This window comes from Ovis canadensis, chromosome 19 (assembly GCF_042477335.2).
Source record: "Ovis canadensis isolate MfBH-ARS-UI-01 breed Bighorn chromosome 19, ARS-UI_OviCan_v2, whole genome shotgun sequence".
Lineage (NCBI taxonomy): Eukaryota > Metazoa > Chordata > Mammalia > Artiodactyla > Bovidae > Ovis > Ovis canadensis.
Window position 1 is genome coordinate 47,491,799 of NC_091263.1, and position 22,638 is coordinate 47,514,436.

Below are 22,638 nucleotides of genomic sequence, written 5' to 3' on the forward strand. Positions count from 1 at the left end.
GAGAAGGAAATGGCAGCCCACTCCAGTATTCTTCCCAGGAGAATCCCATGGACAGGGGAGCCTAGCAGGCTACAATCCATAGGGTTGCAGAGAGTTGGACATGACTGAGTGACTGGACCACTACCATGGTCCTTCTAATGTATATTGTTGAATTAGGCTTGCTGATATTTTGTTGAGATTTTTTTTGCATCTATGTTCACTACGTTCACTGGTCAGTAATTTTCTTTCTTTCTTTTTTTTTTTTTTTGGTAGAGTCTTGGTCTTAAGTTTTGGTCTGTAGTTTTAGTATAAGGATAATGAGTTTGGAAACATTCCTTCCTCTTTAAATTTTTGGAATAATATGAATAGAATAGGTATTAACTCTTTCTTTAAGTGTTTTACAGAATTCGTCTGTGAAGCCATCTGGTCCTGGACTTTGTTTTGAGTTTTTTGATCAGTGATTCCATTTCAATACTGGTAATCAATTTATCCATATTTTCTATTTCTTCTTGATTGTCTTGGAAGTACGTGTTTCTAGATTTCTTTGAGGTTGTTCAGTTTGTTGGTATATGATTATCTGTACTAATCTCTTACTATTCTCTGTATTTCTGTGGTGTCGGTTGTAACTTCTCTTTCATTTCTGATTTTATTTATTTGGGCCCTTTCTCTTTTTTGGCTTGATGAGTCTGGCTAAAGGTTAATCAATTTTGTTTATCTTTTCAGAGAACCAGCTCTTAGTTTTACCGATCTTGTCTATTTTCTTTCTGATCTCTATTTCATTTGTTTCTGCTCTAATATTTCTTTCTTATGCTGACTTTGGGCTGTGTTTGTTGTTCTTCTAATTTCTTTAGATGGTAAGTTAGGTTGGTTCAGATTTTTCTTGTTTCTTGAGGTAGGCCTGTATCACTATGACTTCCCTCTTAGAACTACATTTCCTGTGTCCTATAGATTTTGGAAAATTGTATTTTATTTTTATTTTTGAGATATTTTCTGATTTCCTCTTTGATTTCTTCATTGACTCATTGTTTGTTTGTTTGTTTTTAGTAACATGTTATTCCGATGCCTCATCTTTGTGTTTTCTCCAGGTTTCTTCTTGTGATTTGATTTCTTGTTTCATACGTTTGTGGTTGGTAAAGATGCTTGGTTTCAGTCATCTTAAATTTATTGAGACTTGTTTTATGGCAATAATGTGATCTGCCCTGGAAAGTGTTCATGACACTTGTATGTGCTTTTTCTGTTGTTTTTAAAAATTATTTTTATTGGAGTGTTGTTAATAGTATTGTGTTTCAGGTGTACAGCAAAGTGACTTGGTTATACATATACATGTGTCTATTCTTTCCCAAAGTCTTTTCCTATTTAGATTATTACAGAATACTGAACAGAGTTCCATGCAACTATATAGTAGGTTCTTATTGGTTATCTATTTTAATACAGTAGTGTGTAATTTTCAGGTTTACCTCAATAAAGTTCTGAACTTATATATATAACATGCCATTATATATTAACTATGACACACATATGTATATATATTTAATCATTTTAAAATGACCTCATGGTTTGGGACATATGCTTGTAACAAATACATTTACAAATAAAAGAAAAATATAGCAGTGTGTACATGCGAATACTAGACTCCCAATCTATAGGTTCACCCCTGGGGACCATTAACTTCTTACTCTAATAAGTTAATAAATATATTAATTAGCATTTTTAAAAAAGATTCCACATAGAGATTATATTATATGATACTTGTCTTTCTCTTTCTGACTTTATTTGATAATCTCCAGAGAAGGAAATGGCAACCCACTCCAGTGTTCTTGCCTGGAGAATCCCACGGATGGGGGAGCCTGGTGGGCTGCTGTCTATGGGGTCGTGCAGAGTCAGACACGACTGAAGTGACTTAGCAGCAGCAGCAGCAGTACCATCCAGTTCAGTTGAGTTCAGTCTCTCAGTCATGTCTGACTCTTTGCGACCCCATGAATCGCAGCATGCCAGGCCTCCCTGTCCATCACCAACTCCCGGAGTTCACTCAGACTCATGTCCATCGAGTCAGAGGTGCCATCCAGCCATCTCATCCTCTGTCGTCCCCTTCTCCTCCTGCCCCCAATCCCTCCCAGCATCAGTCTTTTCCAATGAGTCAGCTGTTCGCATGAGGTGGCCAAAGTACTGGAGTTTCAGCTTCAGCATCAGTCCCTCCAGTGAACACCCAGGACTGATCTTCTTTAGGATGGACTGGTTGGATCTCCTTGCAGTCCAAGGGACTCTCAAGAGTCTTCTCCAACACCACAGTTCAAAAGCATCAATTCTTCAGTGCTCAGCTTTCTTCACAGTCCAACTCTCACATCCATACATGACTACTGGAAAAACCATAGCCTTGACTAGACAGACCTGTGTTGGCAAAGTAATATCTCTGCTTTTCAATGTGCTATATTGTCACCCTGCTTATTTAACTTCTATACAGAGTACATCATGAGAAACGCTGGGCTGGAAGAAGCACAAGCTGGAATCAAGATTGCTGGGAGAAATATCAATAACCTCAGATATGCAGATGACACCACCCTTATAGCAGAAAGTGAAGAGGAACTAAAAAGCCTCTTGATGAAAGTGAAAGAGGAGAGGGAAAAAGTTGGCTTAAAGCTCAACATTCAGAAAACTAAGATCATGGCATCTGGTCCTATCACTTCATGGCAAATAGATGGAGAAACAGTGGAAACAGTGGCTGACTTTATTTTTCTGGGCTCCAAAGTCACTGCAGATGGTGACTGCAGCCATGAAATTAAAAGACACTCCTTGGAAGGAAAGTTATGACCAACCTAGATAGCATATTGAAAAGCAGAGATATTACTTTGCCAGTACCATCCATGTTGCTGTAAATAGCGTTATTTTTCTTTTTAATGGCTGAGTCATAGTCCATTGTGTATATATACAGCATCTTTGTCATACATTCATCTGTCGATAGCCATTTAGATTGCTTCCCTGTCTTGGCTAACGTAAGCAGTGCTGGAGTGAAACTTGGAGTGCATTTATATTAGTGTTTTCTGTGGATATATGCCCAGGAGTGGGAGTGCTAGATCATACGCTAGCTCAATTCTTGGTTTTCTAAGGAAACTTCATAGTGTTCTCCATAGTGGCTACACCAGTTTGCATCGTCACTAAGAGTGTAGGAAGAGGGTTCTCTTTCTTCCACAGCCTCCCCAGCATTTATTCTTCGTGGGCTTTTTGATGATGGCCGCTGTGACTAGTGCAAGGTGACACCTTGTTTAGATTTTCAGATGGTTAATAATGAGCCGTGTGGAGCATCTTGTGCTTTAAAATATGCGTGCGTTAAACTGACCTCTTTAGATCGGCTTCCTTATGGTCTGACCTGTTTTGAATTCTTGATTTCAATTACCTACCTACTCCAGGATATTTCTTGAGGAGAGATGTCCTTTACAGCCCTGCAGGCTTTGCCTGTATGCTGCTGCTGCTAAGTTGCTTCAGTTGTGTCCGACTCTGTGCGATCCCATAGACAGCAGCCCACTGGGCTCCTCCGTCCCTGGGATTCTCCAGGCAAGAACACTGGAGTGGGTTGCCATTTCCTTCTCCAGTGCATGAAAGGGAAAGGTGAAAGTGAAGTCGCTCAGTTGGCCGGATTCTTAGTGCCCATAAGTGAAGTCGCTCAGTCGTGTCTGACTCTGCGACCCCAGGGACTGCAGCCTACCAGGCTCCTCCATTCATGGGATTTTCCAGGCAAGAGTACTGGAGTGGGTTGCCTTTTCCAGAGGATCTTCCCAACCCAGGGATCGAACCCAGGTCTCCCACATTAGAGGCAGACACTTTACCGCCTGAGCCAAATAAGCCGCGATTTTAAAGTTGTTGTTATGACCCAGCAATCCCACTGCTGGGCATACACACCGAGGAAACCAGAATTGAAAGAGACACATGTACCCCAATGTTCATCGCAGCACTGTTTATAATAGCCAGGACATGGAAACAACCTAGATGTCCATCAGCAGATGAATGGATAAGAAAGCTGTGGCACATATACACAATGGAGTATTACTCAGCTGTTAAAAAGAATTCATTTGAATCAGTTCTGATGAGATGGATGAAACTGGAGCCGATTATACAGAGTGAAGTAAGCCAGAAAGAAAAACACCAATACAGTATACTAACACATATATATGGAATTTAGGAAGATGGCAATGACGACCCTGTATGCAAGACAGGGAAAGAGACATAGATGTGTATAACGGACTTTTGGACTCAGAGGGAGAGGGAGAGGGTGGGATGATTTGGGAGAATGACATTCTAACATGTATACTATCATGTGAATTGAATCGCCAGTCTATGTCTGACGCAGGATGCAGCATGCTTGGGGCTGGTGCATGGGGATGACCCAGAAAGATGTTATGGGGAGGGAGGTGGGAGGGGGGTTCATGTTTGGGAATGCATGTAATTATTAAATATTTTAAAATTTAAAAAATAAAAAACTAAAAAAAAAAAAATAAAAAAAAAATAAAGTTGTTGTTATGGAAAATGTCCACAAGGCGGCAGCACTTTCTGTTGTTAATTTATTTAGCTTTGGCTGTGCCTGGTCTTTGTCACTGCATGGGCTTTTCTCTAGTTGCAGAGGGCGGGGGCTACTCTCGTTTGTGGCGCTTGGATTTCTCACTGTGGCGGATTCTCTTGTTGCAGAGCACAGGGTCTAGAGTGCAGGCTTGGTAGCCGTGGCGCTCGGGCCCAGTTGCTCCACGACATGTGATATCTTCCCAGACCAGGGATCAGACTCGCATCCCCTGCACTGGCAGGGAGATTCCTATCTACTGTACCCCCAGGGAGATTCTTGGCAGCACTTCCTGATGCTCCAGTCAGGTTCCTTGGGCAAACAGAACTCTAGAGAGTCATGTTCCTGGCTTGTAGATTACAGAGTGCGCTGTGCCAGGGCTCCTGTCTCACGACTTCTTCCCCTGCTACCCTCCACCACCCAGACAGATCCTAAGCCCTGTCAGAACTGTGATGCTGAGGGTGCTGTCCTCGTTAGGTGGGGGGGCTCTGAGGAAGGAGATAGCTGGTGGGAACCTCAGCACTGGGAGACTTGGAGACCAGGTGACTTCTTAGAGCTCTTCTGGCCCAGAGGGTCCACTGTTCTTTGGGTGTACTAGGTTTGGTTGAGCTGTAGGAGGGCCTGCCTGGATCTGGAGAAGGGGGTCCCATCCATAGGGCTTCCCTGGTGGCTAAGATGGTAAAGAATCTGCCTGCAGTGCTGGAGACCCCGGTTCAGTCCCTGGGTTTGGAAGATCCCCTGGAGGAGGGCATGGCAACCCACTCCAGTATTCTTGCCTGGAGAATCCCATGGACAGAGGAGCCTGGCGGGCTACAGTCCATGGGGTGGCAAAGAGTCAGACACGACTGAACACCTAACACTTTCGCTTTCCACAGGGGACCAGGCATGCTAGGTTTCAGTTCAGTCGCTCAGTCGTGTCCGACTCTTTGCGACCCCATGAATCACAGCATGCCAGGCCTCCCTGGTCAATCACAACTCCCGGAGTTTACTCAGACTCACGTCCATCAAGTCAGTGATGCCATCCAGCCATTTCATCCTCTGTCGTCCCCTTCTCCTCCTGCCCCCAATCCCTCCCAGCATCAGACTCTTTTCCAATGAGTCAGCTGTTCGCATGAGGTGGCCAAAGTACTGGAGTTTCAGCTGTAGCATCATTCCCTCCAAAGAAATCCCAGGGCTGATCTCCTTCAGAATGGACTGGTTGGATCTCCTTGCAGTCCAAGGGACTCTCAAGAGTCTTCTCCAACACCACAGTTCAAAAGCATAAATTCTTTGGCACTCAGCTTTCTTCACAGTCCAACTCTCACATCCATACATGACCACAGGAAAAACCATAGCCTTGACGGGACGGACCTTAGTCGGCAAAGTAATGTCTCTGCTTTTGAATATGCTGTCTGGGTTGGTCATAACTTTTCTTCCAAGGAGTAAGCGTCTTTTAATTGCATGGCTGCAGTCACCATCTGCAGTGATTTTGGAGCCCCCCAAAATAAAGTCTGACGCTGTTTCCACTGTTTCCCCATCTATTTCCCATGAAGTGATGGGACCGGATGCCATGATCTTCATTTTCTGAATGTTGAGCTCTAAGCCAACTTTTTCACTCTCCTCTTTCAGTTTCATCAAGAGGCTTTTTAGTTCCTCTTCACTTTCTGCTATAAGGGTGGTGTCATCTGTATATCTGAGGGTATTGATATTTCTCCCAGCAATCTTGATTCCAGCTTGTGCTTCTTCCAGTCCAGCGTTTCTCATGATGTACTCTGCATAGAAGTTAAATAAGCAGGGTGACAATATACAGCCTTGACGTACTCCTTTTCCTATTTGGAACCAGTCTGTTGTTCCATGTCCAGTTCTAACTGTTGCTTCCTGACCTGCCTACATATTTCTCAAGAGGCAGGTCAGGTGGTCTGGTATTCCCATCTCTTTCAGAATTGTCCACAGTTTATTGTGATCCACACAGTCAAAGGCTTTGGCATAGTCAATAAAGCAGAAATAGATGTTTTTCTGGAACTCTCTTGCTTTTTCCATGATCCAGTGGATGTTGGCAATTTGATCTCTGAGGGGGCTCATTTGCTGGCACATCCCTCCCCAGACCCCTCAGCTCCACCCCAGTCCAGCCTTGGGACCCAAGGCAGCTCAGGCTTCAGGGATGTGACACCAGGCCAGGTACCTGAGGCCTGAGGGGAATATTGATGGCATTTAAAAAATCTTTTTATTTTCTATTGGAATATAGTTGATTTATAATCTTGTGTTTGAGTGTACAGCAACTTGATTCAGTGAACATAGGCCTATATCTATTCTGCTTTGGATTGTTTTCCTATTTAGGTTATTACAGTGTTCTGTTGAGTTCTCTGTACTATACAGTAGGTCCTCATTGATTAACTTGTTTATATATATTAATGGGTATATGTTCATCCCAGCCTCCTCATTCATCCCTCCCTCTGCCCCACCTTTCCTGTTTGGTAACACTAAGTTTGTTTTCTAAGGTGTGGGCCACTGTTTTTCCTTTGCAAATGAGTTCGTTTGCTTTGATTTTTAGATTCTACCCATAAGTGATCCTGTAGGCTGTTTGTCGTTCTCTGACTTCCTTCACTTAGTACCGTCATCTCTAGATCCATCTATGTTGCTGGCAGAGGCCTTGTTTCATCCTTTTTTTTATGGCTGAGTCATTGTACCGCATCTTCTTCGTCATCCATCTGTCCATGCACATACTGGCTGCTTCCCCATCGTGGCTATTGTAAATAGTGCTGCAGTGAATGTTGGCTTGCAAGCATCTTTTCCAGTTTTTCTCTGCCTATAGGCCCAAAGGTGGAATTACTAGATCGTGTGGTAGCTCTGTTTTTATTTTTTTAAGGAACCGGCCTACTATTCTCCATTTTGACTATTACCAATTTACACTCCCGCCAAGAAAAAAACAAAAAACAACAGAATGGGAAGGTTCCCTTTCTCCATGTGCTCTCTAGCATTTACTGTTTGTAGACTTTATGATGATGGCCATTGTGACCGGTAAGGGGTGATACCTCATTGCGGTTTTGATTTGCAGTTCTCTAATGAGCCATGTGGAGCATCTTTCCGTGTGCTTTAAAAAAAAAAAAAAGGTTATGTTAAATTGACCTCTTGAAATTGGCTTCTTGAAGGTCTGTCTTGTGAATTCTTTTTCAGTTACCTACTTCAGGACATTACGTGAGGGCAGGTGTCCTTTCCATCCCCGAATAGTGAATTTGAAGTGTCCCAAGTCCTGGTTTTCAAGTTGCTGTTACAGGAGAAGTCCACAAGGCGGCAGCACTTTCTCTGGCCCCACTTAGGTTCCTCAGGCAACCAGAGCCCCAGAGAAAATCTGTTCCAGAGTTGTCTCGTGACTTCGTCCCCCTTAACCTGCACTCCCCGCAGAAATCCCAAACCCTCCCCTAACTGCGATGCTGAGTGTGCTGTGGTACTTAGGTGGGAGGACTGCCAGGAAGGAGGCTGCTGGTGGGAACCCCACCACTGGGGTTGTGGGAGGACAGGGGACTTCTTTAAGATCCCAGCCCAAAGGGTCGGCATCATTTGAGAGCACTGGGTTTGCCTGAGCGGTAGGAGGGCGCATCTGGATATGGAGATTGGGGTCCCATCCACAGGGACCAGGCACTTCAGGTTGAAGGGGGCTTATTTACTGGCACATCCTCCCCAGCTCCAGCCCAGTCCAGCCTTGGAACTCAGGGTGGCTCAGGCTCCAAGGATGTGACACCAGGCCAGGGGTCCAAGGCCTATACCGTTGGCATTTATCTTTTTAATTTTTGTTTTATATTGGAGTAACACTGACATACAGTGTTGTGTTTCTTCTCAGCATACATCAACCTGGTTCAGTTATACATATGCACATATCAATTCTTCTTCAGATTCTCTTCCCACACATCTTACTGCAGTGTGTTGAGTGGAGTTCCGTCTGCTATACAGATGGTCCTGGTTGATTTATTGCTGTGTATGTGTTAATTTCAGTCTCCTAATCTGTGCTTCCCTGCCACCCCACCTTGCCCCTTGGCAGCCGTTTGTTTTTTACGTCTGTGGTTCTGTCTCTGTTTTGCAAATGAGTGCATGGGTATCGATTCTGAGGTTGCAGGCGACAGTGATGCCATTGCCATTTTGTCATTCCTGGTCTGACTTCCTTCACTTAGGATGATTATATCCAGATCTACCCATGTTGCTGGAATAGGCATTTTTTTCACGCTGTTTTATTCCTGAGGAATATTCCACTGTATATATGTACCACTTCTTTATCTGTTCATCTCTGGATGGAGATTCTCATTGCGTCCACCCCTTGGGTTTTGCCAGCAGTGCTCCAGTGAACATTTACGTGCATGTGCCAATTCAGTTATGGCTTTTGTTTCCATATGGGCCTAGGAGTGGTCATGTGGTACTTCTTTTGTTAGTTTATTAAGGAACTTCCATACTGTTCTCCATCGTGGCTGTTAACAATTTTCATTCCCCAAACAAGTGCTTAGGAGGGTTCCCTTTTCTCCATGCTTTCTCTGGCATTTATTATTTGTAGATTTTTGATGTTGGTCATCCTGACTAGTGGCAGATGATACCTCATTGTAGTTTTGATTTCAGTTCTGTAATAATAAGCCATGTGGAGCATCTTTTCATGTGCTTAAAAAAAAAAAAAGCTGTGTTAAATTTACCTCTTGAAACTGCCTTCGTGAAGTCCTCCATGTTGTGAATTCTTTTTTGATTACCTACCCCAGGACATTTCTTGAGGGCAGGTGTGCTTTCAGTTCAGTTCAGTCGCTCAGTCGTGTCCGACTCTTTGCGACCCCATGAATCACAGCACGCCAGGCCTCCGTGTCCATCACCAACTCCCAGAGTTCACTCAGACTCACGTCCATCGAGTCAGTGATACCATCCAGCCATCTCATCTTCTGTCGTCCCCTTCTCCTCCTGCCCCCAATCCCTCCCAGCATCAGACTCTTTTCCAATGAGTCAACTCTTCACATGAGGTGGCCAAAGTACTGGAGTTTCAGCTTTAGCATCATTCCTTCCAAAGAAATCCCAGGACTGATCTCCTTCAAAATGGACTGGTTGGATCTCCTTGCAGTCCAGGGACTCTCAAGAGTCTTCTCCAACACCACAGTTCAAAAGCATAAATTCTTTGGCACTCAGCTTTCTTCACAGTCCAACTCTCACATCCATACATGACCACAGGAAAAACCATAGCCTTGATGAGACAGACCTTAGTCGGCAAAGTAATCTCTCTGCTTTTGAATATACTATCTAGGTTGGTCACAACTTTTCTTCCAAGGAGCAACCACATTTTAATTTCATGGCTGCAATCAGCACCTGCAGTGATTTTGGAGCCCCAAAAATAAAGTCTGACACTGTTTCCACTGTTTCCCTATCTATTTCCCATGAAGTGATGGGACTGGATGCCATGATCTTCATTTTCTGAATGTTGAGCTTTAAGCCAACTTTTTCACTTTCCTCTTTCACTTTCAGCAAGAGACTTTTTAGTTCCTGTTCACTTTCTGCTATAAGGGTTGTGTCATCTGCATATCTGAGGTTATTGATATTTCTCCCAGAAATCTTGATTCCAGCTTGTGCTTCTTCCAGTCCAGCGTTTCTCATGATGTACTCTGCATAGAAGTTAAATAAGCAGGGTGACAATATACAGCCTTGACGTACTCCTTTTCCTATTTGGACCCAGTCTGTTGTTCCATGTCCAGTTCTAACTGTTGCTTTCTGACCTGCATACAGATTTCTCAAGAGGCAGGTCAGGTGGTCTTGTATTCCCATCTCTTTCAGAATTTTCCACAGTTTATTGTGATCCACACAGTCAAAGGCTTTAGCATAGTCAATAAAGCAGAAATAGATGTTTTTCTGGAACTCTCTTGCTTTTTCGATGATCCAGCAGATGTTGGCAATTTGATCTCTGGTTCCTCTGCCTTTTCTAAAACCAGCTTGAACATCAGGAAGTTCACGGTTCATGTATTGCTGAAGCCTGGCTTGGAGAATTTTGAGCATTACTTTACTAGCATGTGAGATGAGTGCAATTGTGCAGTAGTTTGAGCATTCTTTGGCACTGCCTTTGTTTGGAATTGGAATGAAAACTGACCTTTTCCAGTCCTGTAGCCATTGCTGAGTTTTCCGAATTTGCTGGCATACTGAGTGCAGCACTTTCACAGCATCATCTTTCAGGATTTGAAACAGCTCAACTGGAATTCCATTACCTCCACTAGCTTTGTTCATAGTGATGCTTTCTAAGGCCCACTTGACTTCACATTCCAGGATGTCTGGCTCTAGATTAGTGATCACACCATCATGATTATCTGGGTCGTGAAGATCTTTTTTGTACAGTTCTTCTGTATATTCTTGCCCCCTCTTCTTAATATTTTCTGCTTCTGGGCAAAGAGCCCATCTTTGCATGAAATGTTCCCTTGGTATCTCTAATTTTCTTGAAGAGATCTCTAGTCTTTCCCATTCTGTTCCTCTGTTTCTTTGCATTGATCGCTGAAGAAGGCTTGCTTATCTCTTCTTGCTATTCTCTGGAACTCTGCATTCAGATGCTTATATCTTTCCTTTTCTCCTTTGCTTTTCGCCTCTCTTCTTTTCACAGCTATTTGTAAGGCCTCCCCAGACAGCCATTTTGCTTTTTTGCATTTCTTTTCCCCACAAACTTTGTAAATATGAAGTGCCAGAAACACTGGGTTTAAAGTTGTTAATACAGGAAATGTCCACAAGGCGGCAGCACTTCTCCATGCCCCACCCCGGTTCTTCTGGCAACCAGAGCTCTCGAGAAAAGTGTTCCTGGCTTGCAGATTAGAGAGGAGTGTGCCAGGGCTCAGGTCCCATATGTCTTCCCCCTTACCCTGCACCCCCCAGACACCGGAATCACCGGCGTGGCCGCGTGCACCTTTCTTTTAGGGCTGAGTCTCTACTGCTGCAGACACACTGGTGGGCAGGGCTGACGCCCAGTATGGCTGGTTGCGTGGGTTGGCCAGGACTGTTTATGGCACAACCTGGGTATAAAATTGGTCTCTGGGACAACTGGCTGTGAGGCTTGATCACGACGCTTGTGAGAGTGTGGTTGTGCGGAGTTGCCTGAGTGGGAGCTGGTTTGCAGGGGCACCTGGGTGCTGAGGTGGCCCACCAGGGAGGGGGGAATCTCCTTGGGAGAGACTGACCCCAGCGAGGCGGGGCGGGGCGGGGCACAGTGTTAGCCTGGTAGATGGGGCTGCAGAAATGCTGCTCAGCAGCGCTGGGCCAGCTAGGTAAAAAGAGGGTTAAAGAAAACATTCCGTGTCAGCACTTCTGTCTCTGGAGGTGATACCAGAGGCTTGCCTCTCTGGTGCACGTCCTAAACGTAGTCCCTGAATTTCCTTCCCGTGTGACAGGGGCACTTTGCAAGCTGCTGCCTCTGTCCTGGGACTTGGAATAAGTGAGTTTGTGTGTGAACCCTTCGAGAGCGGAGTGTCAGTTGTCTGCGCTCCCCCAGCTCTCCTCGCCGAGAGTCCCGCTGGTTTTCAAGGCCGTTCTAAGGGCTCACCTTGCTGCAGGACCCCTGGGCTGAGCTACCCGACGTGGTGCCCATCCCTCCGCTCCTGGGCAGGGGGCTTCCCGGTCGCGACGTCCCTCCCGCCCTGGGTCCCGCACCAGGGGTGTGGGTTCTGACTGCCCCTGTGCCCCTCCTACCTGTTTGGACCTGACGTTTTCTTTTATAGACTTACTTGCAGGAAACCTGTTCTCCCAGCCTTCAGGTCATTCTCGGAAATAGTTGTTCTGTATCTGCTTGTGGCTTTGGTGTCTCCAGGGTAGGAGATGAACTCAAGTTCTTCCTTCTCTGCCATTTCATCCAAACCAAACATGACCTCTGTAGATTTCACATGTCTACAGGAAGTCATGAATCAGTACATAAACTGTGTTCATACTCTGCCTGGTTTGGGATATTTGAATATAAAAATCTTGTATGTCTAAATCATGTGTTACAATTCGTTAAGCACGTTTACTGGGGCCTGGAAAGTACAGATAAGATAGTAGTTCCCATTAGCATCTGTCTCTTAGTAAAGGAAATGCTAATCCGTTACCGTAAACTAGCTTGTTTTACATTTGATATATGGGAAAATCCTTTTTGGCCTCTACTCTCTGGGTAACTACATTTCTCTGTTTGGTCAATATATATACTGGTGTATTTAAAACAGGTCTGTAGAAAATGTGGTAGATCTTGGAATGAACGTGTATTACACAAACGGATATCCCAGGGGCTATTTCTTTCCTTTTGTTTTTTTTTTTTTTACTTTACTTTACTTTACAATACTGTATTGGTTTTGCCATACATTGACATGAATCCACCATGGGTGTACATGCGTTCCCAAACATGAACCCCCCTCCCACCTCCCTCCCCATAACATCTCTCTGGGTCATCACCATGCACCAGCCCCAAGCATGCTGTATCCTGCGTTGGACATAGACTGGCGATTCGATTCTTACATGATAGTATACATGTTACAATGCCATTCTCCCAATCCATCCCACCCTCTCCCTCTCCCTCTGAGTCCAAAAGTCCGTTATACACATCTGTGTCTTTTTTGCTGTCTTGCATACAGGGTCGTCATTGCCATCTTCCTAAATTCCATATATATATGTTAGTATACTGTATTGGTGTTTTTCTTTCTGGCTTACTTCACTCTGTATAATCGGCTCCAGTTTCATCCATCTCATCAGAACTGATTCAAATGAATTCTTTTTAACCGCTGAGTAATACTCCATTGTGTATATGTACCACAGGTTTCTTATCCATTCATCTGCTGATGGACATCTAGGTTGTTTCCATGTCCTGGCTATTATAAACAGTGCTGTGATGAACATTGGGGTACATGTGTGTCTTTCAATTTTGGTTTCCTTGGTGTGTATGCCCAGCAGTGGGATTGCTGGGTCATAAGGTAGTTCTGTTTGCAATTTTTTAAGGAATCTCCACACTGTTCTCCAAAGTGGCTGTACTAGTTTGCATTCAGTGTACAGTACTCCTGTTAGTACTAGGTTGTGGAGACCTTTGTGTGCTAGTACCTGTTGACCTGTTTTCTTTTTAATTGCTCCATAGCATTCCTTCATAAGGACAGGTTTTAATTTATTTAGCTGTTCTACTGAAAGGCATTTTGGTTCCGTCTCTGGCAAAGGAAACATGCTCACAGGCTACATGAGTGCCTTGGTGGGGAGGACCGGTGAGTGTTGGAGACAGATTATCTGCTCTCAGAGCGGACTCTGCACAGCAGAACTTTCTGTGATGATGCAAGTGTTCTTTCTGTGCATCTCCGTCTCTGAGCGGCATCATGTAGGTGTGTCCAGTGTGACTGGGAGCCGCTAAGCATGTGAGCCTCCAGAGCATTCCAGATGCGCGAGTGTGTTTAAGTGGCAACGTGGGACCTGAAGCTTCTGTGTTGGGCAGTGCAGGATAAGCTTTATGCCACTGTGTAAGCTTAGTGTCATTTGGTGGCCAGGGCATCCAGAAACCCTGAGAGAGATAGGACTGTGTCTTCATATCTGTGTCCCCTGCACGAGCACTGCCTGGCAAATAGTCGGTGGTCGGTCAGTGTTCATGGGCTCAAAGTCACGGAGGCAGTGTTAGAAATTGTACTTTAGACTCTAGTTAGGATGTATGACTGTTCTCGTACGTCTCTGATCTTCTGTTCCTTATTTGAATGTGTTTGAGTCGAGCTTTTTAGCTTTACCTGCTTAATCTTTATCCTATAATAATTATGCAATATCATGCTGCTAACTGGCACGTGGGGAGATCTAGTGTCTGCTGATACCTTCCTTTTATCTTATTTGTCAATAAGGATAGAGAGGATCTAAAATGTGAAATTTACTTGAATTTACATTTAAATTAAAGGCGAGAAGAGGGGCATTAATTTTGGTACAGACATTGGACTGTCTTTATGCGTTTTTGTTAATCCATACCACAGATACTTATCTAGTGTTTTTGTTGCTTTTCCGGGAAAGCACAGCTTTTAGTAGTTAAAAATAGCTCTCTTTTCCTCCCGTCAAGCTTTGTTATAATTAACTTATCAAATCCCCCTGAATCATTGAAATGTGTCTGTAATACACATTTGGGATTTGGGAGAAGGAATGAAGAATTATTTGATGGAAGCGATGATTACTTGGATCCTGAAACAGAAACTAATTAGCTGTTAAGCATTCTTACTTTCGCATCTTCCACTGGCATAGACAAGGCTGTTTCGTGGTAGGAACTGTATTCTACACATTTATCAAAATACAGCCCTATAGAGATAATGCTGGATTGTTTTATGATAAAATGAGATAAATATGTACTACAGTGAAGCTTAATTTATTTTGTCAAACTGAATGCTCTCTAAACATCAGGTTTATAAAAGCTTAATAAGACAAAAGCCTAGGACTAGAAGACAGTTACTTTTCAAAGGTTTTTTTTTTTTTTTTCCTTTTCTTTCAGTGATGTCCCAGTGCCTTTTCTGAGATGTCAGACTTCGCTTGGTTAAGGATAAGAGTTACTGTGTGTCCTGAAGACGTCTTTTGTGAATTGGGTTGTGTGGTGAGATGTAGGGTCTGTCTTTAAGATGTGAGTTCACAAGGTTTTGTTCCTAGCTGTGTTCTCTGTGCCACCTGAATGATGAAGCACTTTTCTGAGTTTTTCTCGGTGTTGGTCAGCTAAGTGACAATGAAGTATCCTTTACTAAAGCACTTTGACAGTTGGAAGGATATGTGTGTGCATTTATCTAGTTTTAATTTAGCTCTTTTGTGCCTGGCAAGTCCTAGATGCTGGAGGTCCTGTTTTCAACCCAGAGTTTGCTAATAATAAGCAAGACAGATAATTAAAGTCTAGTAAATGAAGGACTCTTGGAGAATAGAGAAGGGGTCAAGGGGTGGTACCCATGAGGAGCCATGAGTCTGACTACTATGTAGGAGGAGGGGCGGGGGTGTAGGGCACCTGAGAATGAGCGGGGGCAGCCTTGGGAAATGGAAGCAGCTCATCTGGCTCAGAAATGGTAGAAGACAAATCTGGAGGTGTGCACAGGGCCTGTGATAGTAAAGGTCTGAGAGCAAATCAACTTTTTGGACTTACTGCCTGCTGTCTGGGAATTTGTATTCAAGGAGAGTGGACGAAGCCCGCTCTGCCAATAAGAAAGGTAGGAAATGCTGTGAGCGAAGTTCGTATCAAATACCCTGAGATTTCTCAGAAGGAAAAATGTGTTCTCTGAATTTGACAGGTCAGATGGATTGTCAGCCTAGGTGTCATGGTGAGCCCAGGATTTGGGTGTCTGTAGGGGACAGAGAAACATGCAGATGTTAGACTTGTGGAATTACCTTCAGTGGGAAGAAGGGACACAGGACTAGAGCTGACATATTAGAGTGAGTTGTATTTTCACCTGGCCAAGCTTTGATGAGGTTTGATGAACTAGCAAAGCCTCTCATTCTGGGCTGAGGACATCTGGATCATAACTGTATGTGACCGGAGACCATTGTTGCTCAACTGGGGGTGGTTTTCTGCAGCTTGGAAACATGTGATAATGCCTGGAGATGCTTTTGGTCTTTATGCTGGGGGAGAGGGTCGTGCTGCTGAATATCTTAACACGCATAGGCTGTACCCCTGAAGTGAAGAATTAGATGGCTCCAAATGTCAGGCGTGTCAAGGTTGAGAAGCCGGGCCTTCGAGGTCTCTGCTGTGTGTGGATGTGCTTGTGCAAGGTCGCATTTAGATGCATCTTAGATCACAGAGGAGGAGTGTGTATATCTTCATCCACAGCCTCACTGTGTACTCTGTGGAAATAACAATGCTGGGTCATAGGTAAAATGTGTGAACAAGTAAAAGATTCCTTAAAAAAAAAAAAAACCATAGTCCTCACACTACTGCTTTTATGCATGTTAGCTGGGTCAGCTTCTAATGGCTTCCTTTCTTGAATTCTAAGCATATCTATTGGCAGGCTTTTCCACCTACCTTTCTTAAAAGTTAATCAGTGGCTTAATATTGAAGGAACATGTCAGGTGTCTTGAAATAACACAGGTAAGAGCAAAAGAGCTAAAGATGAAATACATCAAAACCTCTTCTTGTTTTGATGTTCTTGTGACTGTTTCCCTTTTACAGAGGACACATATCCTGGGGAAGATGCTTCTTAAACCTTTCTGTCCATAGTGTCAGTGTAGAAACACACTTTTCTTTAGAAAAGCCTTACCTGTTTGTAAAAACAATCAAAATAAACCAATAAAGGAGAGACCAGCTATAGAGAAGTGAGCCTCTTAGTCTTATTTGAAGGTGGGCTTATCTAAATAATTATGTATTAAAGAAAACAGAGTATGTATTTAGAGTGATATTTATTTGGAACAAGGGCAAGAAACCAAAAACATCCATCTATTTTATACAACAGAGAGATAAAGACAGTGCATCCGCTTTCCTTAGCTACTTAGCCACCTCGCCACACTGTCCCCCAAAGAGAATATAGGAAGTAGTAGCTGCTTCCATAAAACGGGAGCATCACTGTCTTTTTAAAATTTCCTTTCCTACATAAAACCAGAAACTTGTTACAGCTCGGCAGCTTGGAGATAGGGATATTTTGTGTTTTTCTAAGTCAGGAAGGCATGGGGCTTTTTAAAGAATTTCATTTTAAAAATAGAAGTGACAAGATAAGTTTCTCATTTAAAATATATTATGGTACTTGGTAACAGGAAAAAAAAAAACATGTATTCCTCCTACAAACTTATTTTCCTGCAGAGACAAGACTCAGTTAAGTGGGCAGATGTTCTCAAGAGTTATTTTAATAGAGTCCTATTTCTGAGTCCTTTGTCTCAGTTTACAGCCCTACTCCGTGTGCACAGAGGCTGATACTCGCAGGCTCCTTAATCACTCTCTTCTCTGTTAGGTCAGCCCCCTGCTTGGTTCTCCCCTTCACTGTGCCTTCTTTCCTCAATCCTTAACTCCTAAAGGAATGTGAAACTTGTATTTTGGCTACCGGGGCGCCTCTTACTATGTCTCTCTTTTTTGAAAAAGCATCGGGGATTAAGTTTTTCACAAAAACCTTTATCCTGGATACAGTATGGACCTATGGAAGCCCCTCCCTCTTTGTGTTCTATCGACTATGAACAGGGTTTCTTTTTCACAAGTTAGCAGTGTTTTACATTCCAGGACAGCTTTGCTAGTTTTAGGAGTCAGTTGTGAATCTGTCTTTAGAAATATTATCTGTGTTTTCCAATTAAATGACAGGATCGTGGTAAATGATTTCATAAGGTCTTGATGGTGTCAATATATGCTTCTTTGATTTATTAAAATACACTTCAATCTTTAAACAAAACTAGGCAGTTCACTAGTTAGGAATTGGCCTGTTTGTCTGTGATGAATGCCTGAATCCATCATCCTTCCCCCTCAAGATCTGTTTCTAGATTTGTCTTGGATCCCCATGGTCCAGGGAGGAGATACCAGCACTTCTCTGCTCTGAAGGTGAGAGAATTGGATTCCATCCATTTCCTCGGCAGGGAGTTTATTCCCCGACTTCTCACCTCACTCCAGCTCAGCTGGTCTTTTCTCTCAGACTCCTTTTTGTTCTACATTCTCTCATCTTCTAGGGACACAGGTTTCCTGGCTGAAGGAGCTATCTTGGTCACAAGCTTCTCAGAGCTTCCTACTGCTGAGAGAACCAAGTGTTCACTTGTCCCTGACAGCCACTGAGTGTCCATTGCTTCCTTGCTGACCACTCACTTCAGCCACCCCTTCACTGTCCCTCTTACCTTCACTCGGATCTCTAGGCACCTGTCAGAGCTTCTTTCGAATCATCCATGTAGCTCTGATAGCTGCCAGGAGTACACAGGTCTCCACTGCTGAGTGGAAGAAAGTTTGTCTGTGGAACAGTTTTAAAGATTTTCCTGGACAGTATTTCATGTTCAATTTTAACTCTGTGTAAATATAACAAAGTCTGTCAACATTTATATAACTTTTCTGCCTGGAGATGGTATTTTAAATTGAAGGCTGGAAACCCCTTATCTTTGTACCTACTTGGGACCAGACTAAGGCATTCAGAAAATAGGCAATGACTAGTCAGCACTATGAATGTGGTCAACTCTGCGTAGCACTTCCGCATCTAAACTATTACCTTAAACTCTGGCGTAAGCAGAAAGATTGATGGATGCAGAGTCTAGATTCAGATACTACTCATGGTGTGGAAAGCTCTTGTGTTTTGTCTGGAACCATCTGCCTCCTGTTCTTGCTTCTGAAGGTTCTGGGGACAATCACAAGAAGAACAGTACATAGAAGTGTTTAAAAAGGACACTGCTCTGTACAGTTTTAAGGTGAAACTGTTGTGATATTGGGAGCTGAAAAAAATATAACTTTCCTAGACTTGACCCCAGTGTGTCCATCCATCAAGTTCAGTCTCTGACACAATAAATAAGCCATTTAGCGTTATGCCTTTCTCAGTGTTGGCACCTTCTGATTTCAGTTGCTGCTGCTGCTAAGTCGCTTCAGTCGTGTCCGACTCTGTGCAACCCCATAGACGGCAGCCCGCCAGGCTCCCCTGTCCCTGGGATTCTCCAGGCAAGAACACTGGGGTGGGTTGCCATTTCCTTCTCCAATGCATGAAAGTAAACAGTGAAAGTGAAGTCGCTCAGTCATGTCCGACTCTTCGAGACCCCATGGACCGCAGCCTACCAGGCTCCTCCATCCATGGAATTTTCCAGGCAAGAGTACTGGAGTGGGGTGCCATTGCCTTCTCTGATTTCAGTAGCAGCTGGTTATTCTAGATCACAAATCTGCCTTACTCAGGCACTGTCTTGGTTTGGAGGGGACTTACTGGGTAACACCTCAGTGTTGGGTCAGAACCTGGAATGGTGTTTGCACGCAGAGAAGGCACAGTAAGTCGTCACTTCAGCCAGTAACGGAACCGTTCTGTCCCCTTGTCATGCCACGTCGCGTTTGCTCTGTTACCTGACGTTGTTGCTGCCTCCAGTCGGGCCTCTGCTGGGGAGTAGGTAGGTACTAAGTGTTGTGCTGGGGCACCTCTGTTCAAATGCCGTTTGGCTACTTGCAAAGACTGTGACTTTGGGCAGGTTGCTTAATACCACTGGACCTCAGTTTTCCCTCCTGTGTAAAACTCAGGAAAAAAACCCCCACTGTTAACCTTAGAGTTGTAATGAATTTGAAATTACTGAGTGTCTTCCCTTCATTTTTAAGGTGTCCTGCATTCACGACAAAGTAACTGTTAGGATTTAGTCATGCCTCGTTTGATTGTACTTCACAGATACTGCGTTTTGACAAATTGAAGGTTTGAGGCAACCCCGCATTGAGTGAGTCTATCAGCACCATTTTCCCCACCGCCTTTGCTCGCTTTGTGTATTTGTGTCACAGTTTGGCAATTTTTGCAGTACTTCAAATCTTCTATCAGCGAAAAGAATATGACTCACTAAAGGCTCAGATGATAGTTAGCAATTTTGAGCAGTAAAATATTTTTTAAATTATGGTATATATACACTGAGGTTTGCTTTTTAAAAATAGATACAGTGCCATCGCACCCTTAAGAGACTACGGGGTAGTGTGAACCTGACCTTCATATGCACTGGGAAGTCATAAAGTTGTGTCACTTTATGGTGGTCCGGATTCCTCCAAGGTAGGCTTGTGTAACGCCTGCTTTTTCTTGAACTTGACTTTCAGAGTTCTGAGGCAGTAGTAGAATCCATTGGGGAATTATTAAAAAAGCAACCTGTTACTGTTTCAACAACAACGAAAGGTTAATCTGCTTCCACCCCCAATCCACACACACTACCCGCAGCTTTGGAACTTGGTCCTCTACCAGCCTCCTGCATGGGAGTCCCCTTAAAAAACCTATCACCATCTTTTTTACCCTTTGAAATCTATGGAAATAACTAGTCATGCTGATGGTTTTTTTCCTTAATTTCTCATCTTTACCTGCAAACTCAGAGAACTGGGGTGCTAGTTTCTGATTCATGGGCTTGCAGCATGAATCACTGTATTGGCAGACTGCTGTGGGGAAGGTGAGGTGAAGGGAAGTCACAGGTTAGCCAGCTAACTGGTCGAGAATGTGGGCTTGTGAAGGGGTGCCAGTGCTCCCGCTCTTAACTTGGCGCCCAGGTGCCTCAGGTTGACTCACCTAGCTGGAATGGCATGGAGAGATGAGCACCTTCTGGGATGAAAATATTGTCTGTTCCCAGTCTTGACACTCTGTTGTCAACAGCACTCACACCTGCAGTATCAGCGTCCTCCACTGCCACCTGCAACCAGAGATGGAGACACGGTAACAGCTAATATCTCCTGACAACACAGTGCCTGGTGCAAAGTCAGCCAGGGCTTTTACCTGGATCGGCTGTATCCCCTTGCCATCCTTTGGGGAGGCTCTATTTTTCTCCCCATTGTACAGGTGAAGAAACCAAAGCTGAGAGTAAAACAGCTCATCCGAGCTCCTTTAAAGAAGGGCGCACAGTCTGAGATCTTACTACCTACATCATAATGTTAGCCAACTGCATAAAAAAGAAATAGTGTTTTTCTGTTAAGTATATGGGTGGTTGGATTCTTTCCTTATGGTGACACCTATACGCAGTCTTGGAAACCAGTGTACTAACCTGCATTGAGCTTTACGTTGCCTGGATTTGGAGGGAAGAAACTGCATCACAAATGTTACATGGCCTTTGTCTTCCAGCTTCCATTGTGATTCAGAAATGGTGGTGTCACATGGATCCTTGTTTGGAAGGAGAGGACTGCCGAGTGCTGCCCGATTACTCAGGTTGGTCCTGTAGCAGTGGCAACAAAGTCAAAACTACCAAGGCAAGTATAGACGGAATGCAACTGCACGCGACAGCTTCCGCACGCTGTAGCCTGCCCCCTACATTCATCCTGCCGCCAAGAGGGAGGGTAAAGTTCCGTGGGCAATGCCCTGCTAGGAGTGGGGCCCTGTGAAAGGCCCATTTCTCAGCATCACCCTCCATTTCGGATTTATGGAGTCGTGACTGGTGGAGGGATGCCTTATCTGAAGCAGGGCTCCTGAATTCATTTCAGCTCCTTCACGGGCCAATTTAAAGTAAAGGTTTCACAGTTGACAGTCCCGTGCATCAAACGAGTGTGGCCAGACCCCACATCCTGGTGACTCACTGAAATAGAATACCTGCCACCTCGGTGGAGATTTAGTCTGGCTGAATTGGCTGAAGACTCCAATTCAAGCCTTTGTAAGTCGTGTTTCCTCCCCATTCATCCTCGTTCTAGTTGTGTCTCTGAAACACTCCATTTTCTACCCAGTTCTTGAGCCAGGAACTGCACTTCTTTCTCCTCTCCTGCTGTCCACACTCTTGTTTTGTCTTAGGGACTGGTACTTCCACACCCCGCCCCCTCTCTGCATCACCATAGTTACCATCCCCGGGTGGTCTCTGCTGTGTCTGGATGACCAAGGTTGCTTCCTCATATCCACTCTTGCTTCCCTTCCTGCCTGTTCTCCATAGAATGGAGTCATTTTTGTGAATTGCAGATCTGCTAAGCTAGTCCACCCCCAAATCTCTTGAGTGGCTTCTCTGTGCTCTTTAGCTCCCCTCTGCTTGTGTGGCCCTCACTAAAACACTCCGCAGAGCACCTACCTTTGTTCTTTCTGCTCCAACCATCTCAGCCTCGGTCAGTCCTTCCCGTGGTGCATTTCTAGCTGCAAAGGAATGCGCTTTCTGCCATCCTTCTCTAGAACGAAACCATTCTTCAGGGAATCCTTCACTGATAGGATGCACATCCCTTGTATCTCTGAGTGCATTATGTAAAACACAGTTCACAGGCCTTGCTCCACTTACTTGCTTCATTCTGTCAGCTTCCTGTCTGGGAGGAGAGCGGTGAAGTCAGGGCCTCTTGCTGAGTCGCTCACCTAATAGTCCCAGAGCTGGCTGAATATCTCTGTACTGTTTCTTGTACAAAAATTAATAAAACAGGCCAGTCTAGGATTCTAATGAGCTACACACACTGGAACGGAATGGCTGTTTAATCCTGGTTGCTGTGTCAGCTTTGGCCCCCCAAAGAGGTAGAATATCCCTTGAATGGTTTCTCACCTTGCTTACATTTTCCCCCTTTATGAGTGTTTTGAATTACTCAAGTTCTCAGTCATCTTCAGCCACTGAGGGCAAGAACAGGTGAGCTCTCCTGTGTGTGCACA

General features: G+C 44.3%; 1 protein-coding gene across 4 annotated transcripts in view; it reads left to right on the forward strand.

Annotated features, from left to right (window-relative positions):
- TAFA4 (TAFA chemokine like family member 4) overlaps positions 1 to 22,638 on the forward strand; it is a 219,572-nt gene that overhangs the window by 189,379 nt on the left and 7,555 nt on the right. For 3 of the 4 annotated variants that reach the window (XM_069561698.1, XM_069561697.1, XM_069561696.1), the window contains one exon: positions 21,157 to 21,281. In XM_069561698.1, coding sequence (XP_069417799.1) covers positions 21,157 to 21,281 — 125 coding nt within the window. The remainder of the gene's footprint in view (positions 1 to 21,156; positions 21,282 to 22,638) is intronic. The other variant, XM_069561695.1, reaches the window with a different exon arrangement.